This window comes from Prunus persica, chromosome G3, assembly GCF_000346465.2.
Source record: "Prunus persica cultivar Lovell chromosome G3, Prunus_persica_NCBIv2, whole genome shotgun sequence".
Classification (NCBI taxonomy): Eukaryota; Viridiplantae; Streptophyta; class Magnoliopsida; order Rosales; family Rosaceae; genus Prunus; species Prunus persica.
The window spans coordinates 2353781-2372137 of record NC_034011.1 but is presented as its reverse complement, the minus strand read 5'-3'; the positions used below and the strand labels follow the sequence as shown (position 1 = coordinate 2372137).

At 35.7% G+C, this 18357-nt stretch overlaps 3 protein-coding genes across 3 annotated transcripts; 1 reads left to right on the top strand and 2 right to left on the bottom strand.

Annotated features, from left to right (window-relative positions):
- Positions 2116-3354, bottom strand: LOC18782754. The gene is made up of 2 exons (XM_007215057.2): positions 2997-3354; positions 2116-2748 (listed from the first exon to the last, which is right to left on the bottom strand). The coding sequence occupies exons 1-2, from the start codon at positions 3221-3223 to the stop codon at positions 2532-2534; spliced, it is 444 nt and encodes a 147-aa protein (XP_007215119.1). The 5' UTR covers positions 3224-3354; the 3' UTR covers positions 2116-2531.
- Positions 13340-14439, top strand: LOC18782175. Its single transcript, XM_007216045.2, has 2 exons — positions 13340-13666; positions 13909-14439. The coding sequence occupies exons 1-2, from the start codon at positions 13629-13631 to the stop codon at positions 14159-14161; spliced, it is 291 nt and encodes a 96-aa protein (XP_007216107.2). The 5' UTR covers positions 13340-13628; the 3' UTR covers positions 14162-14439.
- On the bottom strand, positions 14709-17744 carry LOC18782761 (translation initiation factor eIF-2B subunit alpha). The gene is made up of 5 exons (XM_007215420.2): positions 17072-17744; positions 16266-16418; positions 16038-16179; positions 15507-15748; positions 14709-15128 (listed from the first exon to the last, which is right to left on the bottom strand). Exons 1-5 carry the CDS (start codon positions 17534-17536, stop codon positions 14922-14924), a joined length of 1209 nt encoding a protein of 402 aa, XP_007215482.1. The 5' UTR covers positions 17537-17744; the 3' UTR covers positions 14709-14921.

The following is an 18357-nucleotide window of genomic DNA, read 5'->3' as shown; positions in this document are numbered from 1 at the left end:
GGTTGTGGGATGGGTTTGGGGGTTGTAGCTTGAGGGCGGCGGCCATGGGGGAATGGAGAGAGAGAGAGATTTTATTTCATTTTTTAATATTTATTTATTTTTAACGTACGAAATGACCAATTTATCCTCATATTTAACAGCAACATTGACAGAATGTAACGATAGGACCAATGGAACGATTAATATATAGTTAATAGACCATTTGAACGAATAATTTAATTGAGAGACTAAAATGTAAATCGAATACAAATTTGAGGACCATTTGAGTAATTTACCCACATGAATATTAATATATAGCACGATATCTAGTAAAAGGCCAGAATCATTTTGTTTGCAGATCGGAAAAAGAAAGGAGTCTATATACAAAATGAAGCCTTGGGAGTCAAATTCACCGGCCTAGTGATTTCAGCACCGACTGCTGGCAACCCTTTAATTGCCTAAAAAATCAATCTTTCGGACCACAAATAAGTTAAAAGTTATGCTACAGGCCACACCACTCACAACTACTTCTACAAGCACCTTTAATATATGCTAAATGAAGGGAAGCACGCCAAAGCAAACCATGAGACAGGTCTTTTGTAATCAAGCTCTCCAACATTTAAATCACACCTTTTCACTAATTTGGTGAAACTAGTTAATCCAGCTCTTCAAGGATTTCCAAAACTGATGTGGGTTTACCAAAGTTTGGTTTGGGAAAACAATGGTATGATCTATGATTTGAATAGCCTCGGCAAGACTTGAAATCTCTCATGAATCTCTTTTAAATCAGTTATAACTGTCAAGAAGTCTAGGTTGAAATATATTGAAATCTGTTTGTAATCTTTGAAAGGAGTTTTGTGTCTCAGTTTCATATTTATACGATCTTGACTGCCCAAGTTAGCTTGGCTTCTAAGTTAACATTTGCAATACTTTTCTATTAATGTCCATAGACACTCTTTATTGTGGCAGAAAATGAATGACAACACATGCTTCGACTATAGTCACGTGATATGTGTCCAATTTATGGCCAACACCCTTTGACCACGAATAATCTGTGCCTAACATGAATACAGACCACATGTGTATCCGTGACTTATACTTTATAATGACGTTTTCCACTAGTGATTGTCTAAATATTCTATCCCATGAAATAATGTCACCATCTTGGCTAGAAATAGGCCAAGAATGTGACTTTAAGTACAAACAGATAGCATTCTAAGTTCGTAACCACATGCATGTTTAATAAGGGTCGCATTAGAGCAACCAGTTAAAGTAAAGGATAGTGGCATTTACCTCCTTGAAGAGCCGTCTTGAGTCTTCCCCTAATTATTAATTACCGGATTAATGCATTTTCCTATAGTTTTTCATTTGCAGCTGAAACATCAATGATTATTTATGTGTGGTATTCTTATAGGATCACCATGTTCACTTAATTCTAGAGGTTGTGACGTTCTTCATTGAAAATCTTTTACTTGAACATGTCATGAACCCTGAAACACAGTATACAGTGATTGGCTACTTTACCTAACACATATATTTGATTAATCTAACGCAGAAATTCAAGCTTGATTTGAAAAACAATGAATTAAGCTCGAAGGTATGCCCGGATTCTGAGTGCAGCAGATAGATTTGATCACCCCTTCATCAAACTGGGAAGCATTTTTATGGCAGACCTGCATATTTTCAGCAGCCTTCTTATAGATCTCAATTATTAGCATATGAGCTTATTTATCATTAATTTGCTTTCATTCAGCACTTAATTGAAGCTCATAATCGAGATTTAAAACCCTCGTGGTTTAGGTAATGACACATCCTCTCTATATGATTGCAGCCTTGCAGTTTGCTGTTGTTGAATATTCATGTTTATGCATAAGATCTTCCAACTTTTGTTCTTCTTCAATCTGTCCAAAAAATCTGCTTTTTGGATCGTAGAGCTTCTTTCATTTTCGTGATTTGAAAGTCTTTACCAATGATAGGATATTTAGGAAAATATTTTTACAACGGGACGCACTCTCAACGAAATTACGTTTGACAACTAGGTATCGAATCTATCACAATTTATATGGTGTCGTGGGGCACAAATCGACTATGAAAGAATTGACAACAAACGGTGAAGTGAGACCACAAACAACATTATCTTCTTCAAACAATATGCGCATATATAGGATGGTTTATCTTTCCAAATCTAACCATGAGAGAATAGAACAACAGTGTGTCACAGATTTAGTCTGTTACTGGACAAAGCTGCACATATACCAAAACGTTGATATCTATGAAAATATCTAAGGCCAAAGGTTGCTGCCTCCAATAAGAGTTTTCCAGTTATTATAAACAAACAATACAAGAAAGCGATAGAGCAAGAAGGTGAATTGATACTTATCTCAAAATAGAAAGGGATATAATATTTTTTTTTATCTTGTTATATAACAATAATTAAACAATCCAACAGCTTTTATTTCATTAAAATTTTCTTCCCGCTTAGCAATTTTTAACTCATGGAAGCTAGAAAAATTAAAAAGATTATATATTTATATTATGAGACTAATTAATTTTTAAAGTGCAAATATGTTTCTGTGCTGTGGGATTCGGTCTTGTTGTAGATGTACATCTTCCAAGACACTAAGCCGACTCTTAGTATTGCTGCTGCAACGATTTTGGCCACGCCTGTAAGATGCTAGCATTTGCTTGGTAGAAGCCTCTAAGTCTCTCATTTCATCAATCACAATCTGTCTGTTCCTGCACTGTATGCTGCAAAATCCTAAATCACCTCTGCATTCACATATTCGATTCGCAAACTATATCAGAATCTATGCCAAGTCCCATCTCGCAGTTTCGATTAGTTTAAAGTAGATTATCGCTTGTACAAAAATAAAAATAAAAGTCTTATTCTGGCAAAAAAAAAAAAAAATTTATTTTTTCTCAGTAGAAAATTATGAAAAAACCAACAAAGATGAAGAACTAAGTTTTGGAAATTCATGCATATGTGTGGAGAGTCTAATTATTTTTACAAGTTTTACCTGTACATGTAGACCTCTTTCTCAAGGCTTAATCCCTTGTTGCATAAGTGACATGTTTTGAGAAAGCAAGAGAACTCAGGGTTGGGCTGGCTCAATCTTAATGAAGATTTCACAATGATATTTGACTTGTTCCCTTGTGAGATCTGTATAAGGATTTTCAATCCAACAGCCACTGAGCTCTGCTTATGGTCAACCAAATTGGAGGCCTTTCTAAACTTGGAGATCATTTTTGCTGAACCAGAGAGGAGGAGAGAAGAGATGAGAGAAGAAGAAAGAAGAAGAAACAGAAAACTTAAGAGGGTTTGTGAAGTAAGGGCTGAGCATTAGATATTTAAAGGCAACTTTGGTTCTCAGTCCACATACACACACATAAATAGATAAATAATATTTAAACAAAGATAGACAGAAGACTTTGCTTCTGTTATTTTGATTTTGTTATTGCTACATCATGAGCCACGTGCTGCAATTTGCTTGTTCCATGTCTTTACCATGTCTGCATTCTCCTGCAGGGTTAAACTTAAAACGAGTTAAAAACAGGAAAAGGGTTTTGAAGTTGAAGCCATTTTCTAGCCTAGGCCTTTGGTTTTGTTTGGCCCTACCAGAAAATGAGCGAACCTTTTGTTTTTTGTCCAGCATGAGAAACGTGATAATTGTGAAATAAATTGTGTGGATCCTCTTTGTTAATTATTAATTCTTTTCACTTTTCTTGTCCCCCCACTATTGAGAAGTCGATTCCACTAAGGAGTTGAGTTGGCAGTGAATAACCTTTATTTTTATATTCGATGTCCTAAGTTCGATTCTTCTTTTTTTATTTCTTAATATCGTTTATATATATAAAAAAATATTAAAAATATTTATTTTTATATTCAAGGTCCTAGGTTCGATTTGTTAAGGAGATCCTAGTGTAATTAGGAGATTTACTTCCTAATATATTATGATTCTATTTATTTCTTTTTGTATAGATATTATGTAATTAGGACTTTATCTTAGTTTCCTAATATAACCCTATTAGGATTTGTACTTTTGTATTATAAATACCTCCTTTTGGAGAATGAAATATAATTTGAAAATATTCTACCCACTTTGTTTGACATGGTATCATAGCAAACTTTTCTAATGACATGTCTGTTGTGCCCACCCGTATTCTAGCCCCATATTTTTTTCTCTACTTGTGTCGTGTGTGTCCCCCTCTGGGTTTGTGAGTTGTGTTACCGTGTTTGTGCCATTCCTGTCTTCATGCATCTGCTGTATTTGCGCCTTTGCTGTGTTCCACTGTGCACTCTGCTGTGTTCATACCTCTACTGTGTTCGTGCCTGTCTTCGTGCATCTGTTGTATTTGTGCCTTTATTGTGTTCCATTATACTCTCTGCCGTGATCTGTTGAATTTTTGCTGCAATCATAGGTGATAACTCCTTTGTTGGTGCAGTTGCTGCTGCTTCTTGAAATTTATGTGGTTCAGACTATATTTCAGGTACTAGCTCCAATACTTGGATAATTGATACTGGTTCATATGACTTATGATGCTACATTTTTTTGATGAGTTGTCTAGTCACATACGTGACCCATACATAACTAGTGCTAATGGCTTGCCCTCTCCAATTACTGGCGAGGGCACAATCTCTCTCACTCATACTTTGTCCTTGTCTCGTGCGTTACTCGTTACCAATATCCATTGTAACTTGTTGTCTGTTGGCCAATTACTTGATACACTTAATGCTTCTGCTATTTTCTATCATACACATTGCTATTTTCAGGATCTCAGGACTTGCGAGACAATTAGGCATGGTAAACGGATAAGGGGTTATATTATTTGACATTGCCTTCTGCACTAGTTCGTGATCGTGTCGTTCATACTGTTCAAAGTTACAGTATCAAGGACAAATAATAAATTTGGTTATGGCATCGTCGCTTGGGACACCCGTCGTTTGGCTACTTTAAGCGTCTGTTTTCATCTTTATTTCGCTCTTGTGATCAGTCCAGTTTTAAGTGCGAGACATGTATTTTGGCCAAAGCCATCGCACTGTGTTTCCTTTGAGTGACAGTAAAGCTGCAAAACCTTTTGATTTAGTACATTCGGATGTATGGGGACCTGCTCGTGTGACTTCTAATGGTTTCCGTTGGTTTGTTACTTTTTTTGATGAATGCACTCACCTAACATAGGTGTATTTGATGAAGAATAAACATGATGTTGCTTCTATTTTTCCTGAATTTTGTGTCATGATGTCTACTCATTTTCATGATCGAGTCAAAGTGTTTCGGACTGATAACGGAGGAGAATATTTGAATAATTCTTTGACCCATTTTTTTCGTAATCAAGGCATTATCCACCAAACTACTATTCCATTCACTCCTCAGCATAATGGTGTGTCTGAACGCAAGAATCGTCACTTACTTGAAGTTGTCTGCTCCATTCTATTAGACATGTCTGTTCCCCATCATCTTTGGGACCATGGTGTTTTGGCCGCAACCTATCTGATTAACCGTACTCTTAGTCGGGTTCTTGATTTCAAGCCTCCACATGATGTATTGTGTGCCCATATTTCTCCGGTCTCTGTCTCTAAGTTGCCTCCGAATGTGTTTGGGTGTGTTGTCTACGTTTATGTCTACTCTCATCAACGGAGTAAACTGGATCCATGCGCTCTCCGCTGTGTCTTTATTGTTTATTCTACTACTCAGAAGGGTTATAAATGCTATCATCCTTCAACTCAGAAAGTGCATGTTACTTTGGATGTGACTTTTCATGAAGAGGTACCGTATTATGTTTCTCCCTCATCTCCAATTCAGGGGGAGAATGTGAGTAAGTTGGAGACTATCTGATTGCAGGATCTTGAACTTAGAGATGTGGGTGAGGATGATACAAATGATGATCTCGGAGAGAAAACGATCGGTCACCCAGTAGATAGTGACTGGTCACACAAGTCTGGAGCAGAAGAGGAAGCACTCTGCCTAGAAACGACCGGTCACCCAGATAGGCACAACTGGTCTCGTGACTCGATGCCTGACGATAATACACTCTGCCTGGAAACGATCGGTCACCAAGAAGATAGCGACTGGTCGCCTGGGTCAACTGATGGTATTCTGTGTGTTTTCTGCGAAGATGAGTTTGATACAATACCCTCATCTGCCCTGCCATTGCCCCAGTCCAATAGTGATACTGAGTCAAGTGAGTTAATTTCTGATGATCTGTCTATGTCTACTTATCAATTACCCCCACGAACTACTCTTGGGAAACCCAAAGTACAATATTCTCCTAATATACATGCCAAATCGAAATATCTCATTAGCCATTATGTCACAACTCATCTTTTATGTAAGTCATATGCATCATATTTGTGTCAATTATCTAGTATATGTGTGCCAACTAAGTTGCAGGATGCTCTATCTAACCCCAAATGGACGGATGCCATGAATGTGGAAATTGATGCCTTAAATAAGAATAAGACGTGGGATCTAGTTCCTTTGCCACAAGGAAAGAAAGCAGTTGGATGCATATGTGTGTTTACTTTGAAGCATAAAGCTGATGGTTCCATTAATCGTTACAAGGCTAGATTGGTAGCCAAGGGGTATACTCAGACATGTGGAGTGGATTATATGGAGACATTTGCTCCAGTGGCAAAGCTCAATACTGTGCTTGTGCTTTTATCCCTTGCTGCTAACCACGATTAGCCCTTATTGAAGTTTGATGTCAAAAATGCATTTCTACATGGTCACCTCTAGGAAGAGATTTACATGGATTTTCCTCCTGGTATTCATGTGACCTCTAAGAAGGGTGTTATATGTAGACTGCGGAAGTCCTTGTATAGATTGAAGTAATCTCTAAGAGCGTGGTTTGGAAGATTTGCTACATCTATGAAGAAATTTGGGTATGTGCAAAGTAATTCGAATCATACTTTGTTTCTGAAGTGCCGCAAAGGTAAATTGACAACTTTAATAATTTATGTTGATGATATGATTGTAACTGGATATGATCAAACAGAAATACAAAGTCTCCAGAAATATCTGGCATATGACTTTGAGATGAAATCATTAGGTGACTTGAAGTATTTTCTCGGGATTGAAGTTGCCAGATCTAAGCATGGTATTTTCTTGTCTCAAAGGAAGTATATTTTGGATTTACTTGCAGAAACTGGAATGTTGGATTATAAACCAATTGATACTCCTAGTGAATAGAATCACAAGTTGGGGTTTTGTCATGATCAAATTCCTACTGATAAGGAGCGCTATCAACAACTTGTGGGGAAATTAATTTATTTAGCTCATACACGTCTTGACATTACATATGTAGTGAGTGTAGTGAGTCAATTTATGCATTCACCTAGTGAAGACCATATGGGAGCTGTGACGCGTATTTTGAGATATCTCAAAGTAACTCATGGCAAGGGGTTAATATTTTCCAAGTATGGTCATACAGATGTGGAAGGATACACAGATATTGATTGGGCAGGTTCAGCTACTGATAGCGTTCTACGTCTGGGTACTTTACGTCTGTTGGTGGTAATCTTGTTACTTGGAGGAGCAAAAAACAAAAGGTGGTGTCTCAATCTAGTACTGAGGCTGAGTATCGTGGGATGACCCATGGTGTATGTGAGTTAATGTGGTTGAGGAGATTATTGAGAGATCTTGGCTTTGGACCTAAGAAACCTATGGATTTATATTGTGACAATAAGGCTGCAATTGCAATTGCACATAACCCAATGCAACATGACCGTACAAAGCATGTGGAGGTTGATCGAAATTTCATTAAAGAGAAGTTGGATGCGAAGATTGTTTCCTTCCCGTTCATCAGTTATGAGTATCAGTTAGCCGATGTCCTTACAAAAGCTGTTTCTACCAGTAACTTCCTCAACTCACTTGACAAGTTGGGCATGCGCGACATCTTTGCTCCAACTTGAAATGGAGTGTTAGCAAGATCCTAGTGTAATTAGGAGATTTACTTTCTAATATATTATGATTCTATTTATTTCCTTTTGTATAGATATTATGTAATTAAGACTTTATCTTAGTTTCCTAGTATAGGGTTTGTACTCTTGTATTATAAATACCTCCTTTTGGAGAATGAAATATAATCTAAAAATATTCTACCCACTTTGTTTGACACAATTCACCTTTCAAAATCTCCCAATATCACTTATATAAAAAAAAAATATTAATTTTTCTTTTGGAAATTCCAAAAATAAACAATCGAAATTGTCAAAAATTATACACAAACATTAGTATTGGCGTATAAGAAGGAACTCATCAAAGTGTTAGAAAAATAAAAAAGAATCACCAAGAAGAAAAGTAAAGCCTATTTCTTTTCACTCCCTAGGAATATATAATTAGGGTTGAAGCAATGACATTGGACAGTTCCGATCTCTTAGACTATAAGGGTCTAAGAGATTTGTGGTCACTCACCGTTGGATGTAAATTCAACGGTTCACTTACTCTTGCACTCATTTTAAAAAACTTTTTTGAATTATTGGATTTACATCCAATGGTGGGTGACCACAATCTCTTGAACCCCTGTGGTCCAAGAGATCGAGATTGATACTTAAAGATTAAACATTTTAAAACTAATGGTTCATGAGATCCGTTTATTCTTTATTTATACCCATAATTTTCCCTACTAAATATTTTACTCACTCTTAATATGATGCCAAGATTTGAACGTTGATTTTTAGGTCCTCAATCAAAGATCCTTTTTATAAAATTTCCTTAAAATCGGAAATTGTCTAATCATTGGATTGTCATTTTTTATTATTTTAATTGTTTATAGAAAATTAATATTATGCTCATCTATTTATTTGACAACAATTAATAAGGAAATTATTTTAAATTTGGATGATCTTTTAATACTTAGCTAGAAAATGAGTTGTTTGGATTGTGAGGCTGTGTAATAAAGCTCAAATGACTAGTTAGCACCATACCGTATGTATACAAGCTCCAATATGTGGCGCCCATATAAGACACTTTTTACCCCACATAGTTGCATTATGCACAAAGACTTTAAATGAAAGGGATTGTGACCATATAATATAATAGTTGCATCCCTATTGTATACATGATATGATACAATATAGAATCATCTACAAATTCGAAAACAACCACTATTAGTCTAGAATATCGAATTTAAAGCTATTGCTTATAGTTAATGGGGTATAGACTAATGAAAAAGGGCATTGACTTGCAGAAGTCTCAGGTTTGAATTGTTAAAGAATACAATACAGTTCCACATCGGATATACTTAACAAAATATAAAGTCCCATATAATAAATGGCTCAACTCCTAAAAAAATCGATGCATTTTGTATAAAACTCCTCACCTGCTAAACATGTGGTTAAGTTAGAGACAATATTGATGTTGCTAGTAGTAGACCAATGGTCCGTCCCTCTGAAAGCTTAACACGAACCCCCATGACATCATTTGTGTGTGTGAAAAATCTCCTTCCTCTCTAATTAAAATTATTGCTTATATACCAACCCTGACAAAATCAATCAACTGCTGCCTTTTATTTATTTATTGATCAATCACTTTTACATGTATTTTACATAATAGGTTTAAAATTTGACAACAATATATTGGGGTACATACAGGCACCTTTTGGGATTCAAATACAACATTTGGAGATTGAAAATGAATAACGTTTAATCATCATACATCTACGTGCACTCAAATTCAATAGTGACAATTTCAGGACAAAACTCATGTGCGAAAGGAAAATCTCTAAGATACTTTCCAACCTTACTTTTTATTTTTATTTGTTTGTTTATTTGTTTTTGTTTTTAAATACAAGTGATAGTATAAAATATTAGGAGAGTGAATTTCTCACATACATTATCAAGGTGTCATGGAATTCGAACTTGAGACCACTAGTTTGTAAATCAAGGCTATTTTTCTACTGAGCTAGATCTCGTCAACTGTTTTTCTTCTTTTTTAAATTATAGAGAAAATGGTGTTCAAAGTGAAATATTCAGAAAAAAGTAGCAATATATATCATATTTTAAATTTCTATAAAAAGGCCTCTCACGTGCATTGTCGCTCCATATATATATATATATATATACTAATTCTAGTATATAAATATAATCAGCTTGAAAGTCACATGTTTCACATCGATCGTTGAAGGCTTATAGTAAATCAATTGTTTGTTTGGAAGAGCATATGGAAAATAAAATTGGAATTACCATAGCCAACTTTGGCTCTAATGTTGTCCCAAACACTAGAAAACTTATATGCATAAATCCTACACAAATTTAATGCCTGTCAGGCTGTCATTATCCAATAATTTGTATGTTCCTCCACTTCACATTGCTTTGCATCTCCCATAAAATAAAGAAGTTAATCAGAAGTGGAAAGAAGCCCATGTGTGTACAGATTCTAAATATCATGCACCAAGGTATATATAGTGTAATGTATTTACAAAGGTGCATTTCCTGCTTTATCAGTATTTTAAGATTTTTTTTTCTTCGATAAAAGCGATAGTTTAAATTAATATAATTTACGAGAAGAGAAATTTGAACTTGGATGTAAGAAGGAACTTCGATATGAAATCTTCTTAGAATTCTAATTGAGGGTTCTTATGATCCTTTGGCACATGAATTTAAGTGATGTTCCTTATAGAACACCAATACATTTCACTGTACATTCTTCATATCTCAATTTACAGTTGCATATTACTTCTCTTCAAATCTAAATAATCCCAACCAAATCTGCCTCTTTTCCTAATTCTAGCTCCTAATCTTTAAAGAAGATTGTCCACCCAAAAAACAAATTTATCGACATACTAAGCCAAAATCATCGGCCACCGATTTCTCAATCAAATGGGACGTTTTATGTTCATTAAAAGGTCTTTTTTTTTTCTTTTTTTTTTTCATGAAAGGGGAGAGGGGCTTTTCACAGGCACTGTCAAAGTGTCGTGGGGTTCGAAAGTGAGACCACTAATGTGCAAATGAATATCCTTTTTTACTAGACTAGTCCTCATTGGCTTGCTCATTAAAAATTTGAAATCACTATTCATTAAAAATGCAGACCAACCAACTGGCCCGATTTACTTGTGCAAATTCCAAGCCCAAACAAGTTCAGGAAGGCCTCAGCATCATCACATCTTAAAGTCGATAGTCCTCATTGATATTTTTGCAAGATAATTATCCTCTTCTTGTGTTTGTGCTGAAGTTGTTGTTTAATGTTTTCAACTAGTAGTGGCCTCTACAAGTTCGAATTTGTAATTTTATTTACAGCATTAAGAAAAAGAAGAGACATCCAAAATCTCAGACAAAACCACACCCTTCCATCTCCCACATACTTCAACCACAACCATAACCACGTATTAGCATCGTCATTTCTTTGAATTATATTTTCATCACAAAAAATTAAGGAAAAACCTCAGTATCGCCGCGCGGCTATACTATTTCTCTTAAAAAATTAAAAACAGAGTAGAGCCGAGCGGCTAGACTATTACTTTAAAAAATTAAAAAAATCGAGTATCGCCATGCGGCTATACTATTTCTTTTTAAAAAATTAGCAAAACCCAGTATAGCCGCGCGGCTATACTATTTCTTCTTAAAAAATAAAAATAGAGTATAGCCGAGCGGCTATACTATTTCTTGAAAACATTAAAACCGAGTATAGCCGCCGGCGATACTATTTCTTTAGAAAAACCGAGTTCAAAGATTGTAAAAGAAGATGAGGATGCCCATTGCCCACGCATCTTCCATTTCCTTTTTTTTTTTTTTTTTTGAGGCATCGCATTGAGAATCAATCGCTTTTGCAATTTGATTAAGAATAATTATTGGGATTGGCCAATTTTATAGCAAATTCATGTGATATATATATTACCAATGTTCTAGTGTGAAAATAGTAATCTCATATTAAATAATCACAACTATGCGGGTGTGATTAACAAGCTTGAAGTTCATTGGTACTCTATAGCAAATTTCAAAGCCATATCTGGGGATCAATATACTAGTGTACTACTCATGAATAATCAAAAACTTTCGGCCATGTGATTAATGAGTTTGTAGATCATTATATACTAACCTCTCTGCACGCGCTTCCGCGCTTGCGAGAGGTTTTTTTTAAAAAATAAGTAAATTTATTTTAGAATTAAAAAAGATAATGGGTAGTTGTGTTCCATAAAAATAGGATCCATTATCTGCTTTTTCTTTTTCTTTTAATTTTTTTAAATATGAAAAAGTGTGAATTTACCATATTATCCTCATTTAATTAATAATTTGAATTCTTAATGTTTGCATTAACCAAGGGCATTTTCTGGTATTTTGAATGTTTCACCATTCTCTGCCTTTTACTTTATATATATAGATTCGGAAATGTTCTCTTGTTAATGGATCGTTAAATTGATTTTTTTTTTTAATGAGTCCCATCAATTGTACGAGGATATTTTATTCATAATTAAAACTCGAAAAACAAATAAACATAAAACCTGACTCAGACTATGATCATCAACTAAGAAAGCGTCTCAAATAATGTTAGGGGGCATCTCAAACCATTCAAAAGAATCTGCGGAGGTTAAACTTAATTAAACTACATGCCGGCACAACACCATTTACCTCAATGTGAATGATACACACCAGTGCTATGAAAATAAATCGTATTTATAACCCTTTAAAAAAAATAAATAAAAAAATCATAATGTTTGACATGATCAAAGTGAAAATCATACCCCTTGAATTTCATCGTCATTCTTGTATATGCAAGCTTGCTGATGAATGTGTGTAATGTCATCCTAAGACGAATACTTGTCGTGCAAGAAAGAAAGCATTAGCTGTATAATATGCCCAATGCCACCCAATTAAGGGAATAATTAAGATGCAATATTCGACACGAGTCCTTGCCCCTCAATTAAAGGAGTGGGAGTGATTCCAGTACTTTTTGGTCCAACTCAACTTCTAATGGTGTAATATTGTGCTAATTAAAAGTAGCATTACACATGTAGGAATATGATAAAACTATAAATATCTATTCCATGAAAATATCACATGTGATTGATTTGATATACTCATTTGAGACTGCTTAGGGCTCCTTTTTAGAGCTGGAAGGGTCAAAACCACTTATCGAGAGAAGCACCTCTCACGTGATTCTCCATATATAATTATTTTAAACGATTCCAAAGAGAAGAACATCTCATTTACTTTCTATAAAATCACTTAAAACCACATAAAATGATTAAATGGAGAAGTGACTCTCCACATAGGCCTGTCTAGAATAATGCTTTCTTACAAATAAGAGAGCTTTTGAAAGCATTTGAGGGAAAAACTTAAAAGTGTTTGTAGGTTATATATATATAAGCTTTTTTTCTTTTTGTTTTCCTTTTTCAAAAAGCATTTGAATTGAATAAAATTGCTTGTAGTAAAAGCATTTATGAGCAAAAATGCTTGGGAGCAATCCCATATGGGCCCAACATATAGGCTCCGATAAAATTCTCAAGTTGAAATTTGTTTCTAAAATCTCTAAGAAGTGATATAAAATTAGGATAATTCTCCAATTCTAATCAACCTTTCCATTTTTGCTCCCTCTCGTAAGGCCTAGCCTACTCCTATATATACACACACCATTCTAATCCTCCCATCCCATCCTATGCTGTAAGCCCTTCACTTATATCCTTTATCTTTTTGAGCGTTACTTATTCATACAATCATGGCCAAGTTTCCTGTGAACCCCTTTCTCCTGCTCAGGTTGGTATAGATATATGTATATTATTTTGTTTCTTTCGCACAAGTGTGTCTCTGTATGAGTTTTAATTGAATCACCATATAATTATCTCAAGCGTACTAATTAATTTCCCATCTGTTGGACTGTTTCTACTTAAACATTCTTGAACCTTGATGGTATGAAATTAATGATGATGCAAATACAATTAGGTTATAATATCTGATGTTTTTAATTAATTAGGGGTTTATTTGTTTGATTGAAGTAGGCGATCATATAAGGTTGCAAGATCAGTGCAAAAGGCAGCGACGACAATGAGGAGGACTGCCACAACTGAATCGGGCAGTAGTGTTAATGATAATGTAGCAAATAATCATGATAGTCCGCAGATGAATCAAGTGTTTTGGATGAGAGACCCGAAGACAGGGAACTGGATTCCAGAGAGCCACTTTGAGGACGTTGATGTTGCAGAGCTGAGGGAGAAGCTCCTCCCCAACCTCAACAACAAGCACAAACTTTAAATTAACCATACGGTGTAGGGTTTTTCTATATTAAGAATGTCCTCATTGAAAATAAATAAATAAATAAAAAGTGGACACTTATTTTTAGGGTTACCAAACAATGGTATTTCAACTATCGGCACCTTTTATAATTTAGGTCATCCTTCGAGGGCTGTCCCCCATGTTGTTTCTGAAACGAAATAATGTTTCTCTCTCTTTTCGCTTGCCTTTCAAGAGCAGCAAGCAATACAACAATCCAACAAAATAGGTAATGTACGTATCATGTTTGATCTCTCTTTGATTAAGTTCGTCTTTTTCCCTGTTTTCTCTCAATTCAAGGAAGAAATAGATGTGAGAAAGCAACAGATAAAATAAAATCTAAAAACCATTTAAAATTGCCTTTGATTTAGACCCATTATTCTTTGCATCTCTCAACTCTATCCTTCCTCCCTCTACAATTAAAAGGACAATAATTCTTCTTCTTTTTTCCTTTTTTACTAATTCTGAAGAAGAGGCCAAATCCAAATCAGAATATATGTTTGAGCAAAAGTAAATGGCATACGATATGTTAAACGGAGGACACAACAAAACCAGAATTGCATACATGCATGCCAAGGTATATTCGCATTTAATGGTACAAATGTAACAAAATTGACCCTTCGCCATTCGTGCCTTAAAAACAAAATTCTTCCCCTTCACATGAAGACTATCATATTTTTAGGTTGGGGGGAACGAGTTAAGAAGAGGCTTTATCTGGGAAAATATCCACATTCATGAATGGTTACAAGTATAGCTGAATAAGCTCATCGCTGACCACTGACGGAGTTAGTACACCCAGATCTGTGAAGAGCAGAGTAAGATATTGCGGAGGCGTATAATCACGAGCAGACCTTTCAACCTCAACCTTGGATGGAATGGGTACCCCAAAATCTATGGGGCGTAATGCAGGGGCCATGTCTTTCTGGTCCAATGGATAGAGGCGAGCAAACTGGAAAACAACAAATCAAGTATGTAATGTTTTGTGAAAATAATGAACAAACATTGATCTTTCGAACTACAAATGCCTCCGTTAAAAGAGAAATTTTGCAATTCTGATTCTTAAATCTTATAGAAATTTTCACTCTGCTGTGGACTACTTATATGAAATGTATAAACCACACTGCCAATAACAAGCCACATGATGTGCCAGGTCATGCAACAAAAGAGTAATGCGAAACTTTTTGTAGGTGTAGCATTATTCACTAAAAGAATATATGTTTACCAATAAATAGTATTAAATACAAGAAAATAATGACCCAGGCTATAGTGTACACACAATGATACAATATGATTTCCTTCATTAGATATGGAACTTATTTTGGCATACCTTGTAGCTTTCAGCAGCCACATAAACCGGTTTGTTCATGCTGTGTGCCACCAAGGCAATTTGAAATGTTCCCATCATATTGATAATACCTCCACTTTCAACCACTCCATCTGCCCCAACAAATACCATGTCAACCTCATCCATGGTATATGCCACTGCAGAGTCTATTAGGAGCTTCACAGGAACATCAAGCTTGGCCAACTCATTTGATAAAAGTAATCCTGTTCTGTCTGGTCTTCCCTCTGCAGTTTACAGCATCAAGTTTGAATCATACCATAAGGAAAATATTTCATACTAATCCCACCTGTTACTTACAAATAACTGAATGACAAGAACACAATTCACAGACTACAATACTAGTTTTAAATTTGGAGGATATTTGTGGTGATGTAAAAGAAAAACAGACGAACCGTCCAAAATATATCCCATATACAAGATTCTAAGAAGATAGAGATTCTAAATTATGTTGTTAAATCCATCTTACTCCAGTTAATATAGCAAAATAAATGACAGCATGATAAAGAAGAAAACCTGTGCAGAAAACTCGAAAGAGTTTATTGCTCTTGGCCGCGCTCTTCAGTACTTCTAGAACAACTCTGGAGAAACCGTGAACCAAGATGGTGCAACCATCAAATATAAAGTCTTGACTAAGCACAGCTATGATTCTGCGGGCCTGCAGTATAAGACAAGGGTGGCTGAATAAGACACAGTAGTTAAAGTTACCTCAAAGGCTCAAAGAGTTGTTATTAGGTCATGTACCTTAGTAGATATCTCCCCAAACTTCTCTGCACGTTCAATCAAACGGGACTTGGCTGAGTTGAAATCTTCATACTCTAAAGCCGAAGTTCGAGTAACATATCGCATAAACAGGTCACATCCAGCAGTCAAAGAAATGGAGGTCGTGTCCCATGACTGAAGCACATGAAGGGTAATTCACGTTAATTAATCTAAAATGCTACTATAAAACCAAATGGAGATCATAACTTGACCTCTTTATCATTCTGTAACTTGATTCAACAAAAGAACACTTCATGCCAGCTAGATTTATTCCCCAAATTAACTATAAACAGTGATAAGTGGCGATATCAATCAAATAATGGAAACACAATTAAGACAACAGAGAAGCAAGTTTAACAAATCGCCAATGAAGAATTGAAAAACAAAATTAACATAAATAGTGAAGTTCACATTTACACAGTTAGCTTCTTTAATAAAATCTATCATACTTGTATGGCTTATTTCAAAGAACCAAATAGAAATATATCCATCTTATACAGTTTCCCTGCGCCAATTTCAAGTGCCCCCCCAAAAGATTAACAATTCTATTCAGAAGATTGCATTATGATTAAGCCTCCATAAAATTTGATTGAAATCTTTTCAGAAAAGCAGAGGCTTTTCCCAAAAGGATAAACTATAATAACTGTAATTCTAATATTTTCAATATTAATTACAAAATCAATATGACCATACATGAGCTAATTTCAACAAACAATTCACAAATTTTTTTAAAAAAACAAAATCTGGATACTACTTTCCACTGAAACAAACAGAGCACAGTTACTCACTTTAAGAGAGTCAGAGGCCTTCTTGAGCTCAATTTCGAGCTCCATCATCGTGGTGGCCTCACTGGACCGAATCACAGACGCCAAGGCCCGAATCGCCGCCACGGCCTCGGCCAAATCGGGCTGCTTTCTCCAGTTATTGAACTCCTCGATGACGCTGAAGGGCTTGCCGGAAGCAGAACCGGGCTTGGCTTCAACCTCGCCGACGATTGGACCTTGTTCGTCGGGGTTCTGGCCGACGGCGGCTTGAGCCTGGGCCAGCCAGTCGCTTGTGACGATACCGTGGTGGGCCGCCCGGGTCTGATAGTAGGCCGAGATCTTAGGGTTAGGGCTTTGCGAGGGGTCGGCCATGGATGAGGACTGTGGTGGCGGGGAGAGAGTGAGGGACTCGGGTTTGAAGGCCGATGCGGCGTCGTTTCGTTCTTGGTCCTGCTTGTCGAGAATGAACGAGGCTGATCTCCACCACATTTATGCCTACGTGGTGGGTTCGCTGGGTCGCCACTTTCTCGGGAAAGTAGGTGAGAAAATAATAGACGAATTTGCCGGGAACTGTTGTGCTAAAAGATTCTCCGGTGTGTACAATTAGGCACTTAGGGTGTTGTTACCTTGTAATGTCGTGCAATACGGTGTCGGCTAGGGTGTAGAGAAAGGCAAGAAGTAAACGACGGCGGCTTTGTATTCAGCTAACAAGAAATGATGTCGTATGAAGAAAAAAGGAATACTAATAAGGGTGTATCTAATTTTAACTTTTAAAATTTTTTTTTTAAGTGAATGGCTTTTCTAAAGTTGACAAATTCTTAATGACTTTTACATACCTTATAAAGTTAAGTGACAAACTTTCGTATACTTTTGTCATAGAGTTTTATGGACTTTTAAATACTTATTTTTATATTTATTTTACAAATAGCATTTATCTTTTATGTTGAACGAACTAGTCGGCATACATTGAATAAAAAATTAGGGAAAAAAAATAATTGGATACAATTACATAAAAGCAAAGAATAGTTCTCCTTAACATTAGAAAATGATAAAAATGACAAATTACATTTGAAAATGTACCATAAGGAAATAATTGGTGTTCAACTATCCATGATTCAGTTTAAAAAAAAGCTTAGCCATGATTCATTTCAATGACGGTGAATAAACCATAATACAAATTCCTTTTTGAAAATTCCAATGCTCACCGTTGAGTTCCATTATTATCTTGCATGGCATTTCTCCACATGTCAGAAGCTATACCAATTCTCAATTCATTAGCATTCTCTCGTTGTAGTTCTTGAGTTTCAAAA

Bases quoted from the DNA above. Each gene is read 5' to 3' on its own strand.
- LOC18782175 (XM_007216045.2), top strand. From the start codon at position 13,629: ATGGCCAAGTTTCCTGTGAACCCCTTTCTCCTGCTCAG. The intron at 13,667-13,908 runs GTTGGTATAGAT...TGATTGAAGTAG, and splicing joins AACCCCTTTCTCCTGCTCAG to GCGATCATATAAGGTTGCAA.
- LOC18782761 (XM_007215420.2), bottom strand. From the start codon at position 17,536: ATGTGGTGGAGATCAGCCTCGTTCATTCTCGACAAGCAGGACCAAGAA. The intron at 16,180-16,265 runs GTACATGACCTA...CTTATACTGCAG, and splicing joins TTGGGGAGATATCTACTAAG to GCCCGCAGAATCATAGCTGT. The intron at 15,749-16,037 runs GTTTTCTTCTTT...TGTAAACTGCAG, and splicing joins CTTTCGAGTTTTCTGCACAG to AGGGAAGACCAGACAGAACA.
- LOC18782754 (XM_007215057.2), bottom strand. From the start codon at position 3,223: ATGATCTCCAAGTTTAGAAAGGCCTCCAATTTGGTTGACCATAAGCAG. The intron at 2,749-2,996 runs GTAAAACTTGTA...ATGTGAATGCAG, and splicing joins AAAGAGGTCTACATGTACAG to AGGTGATTTAGGATTTTGCA.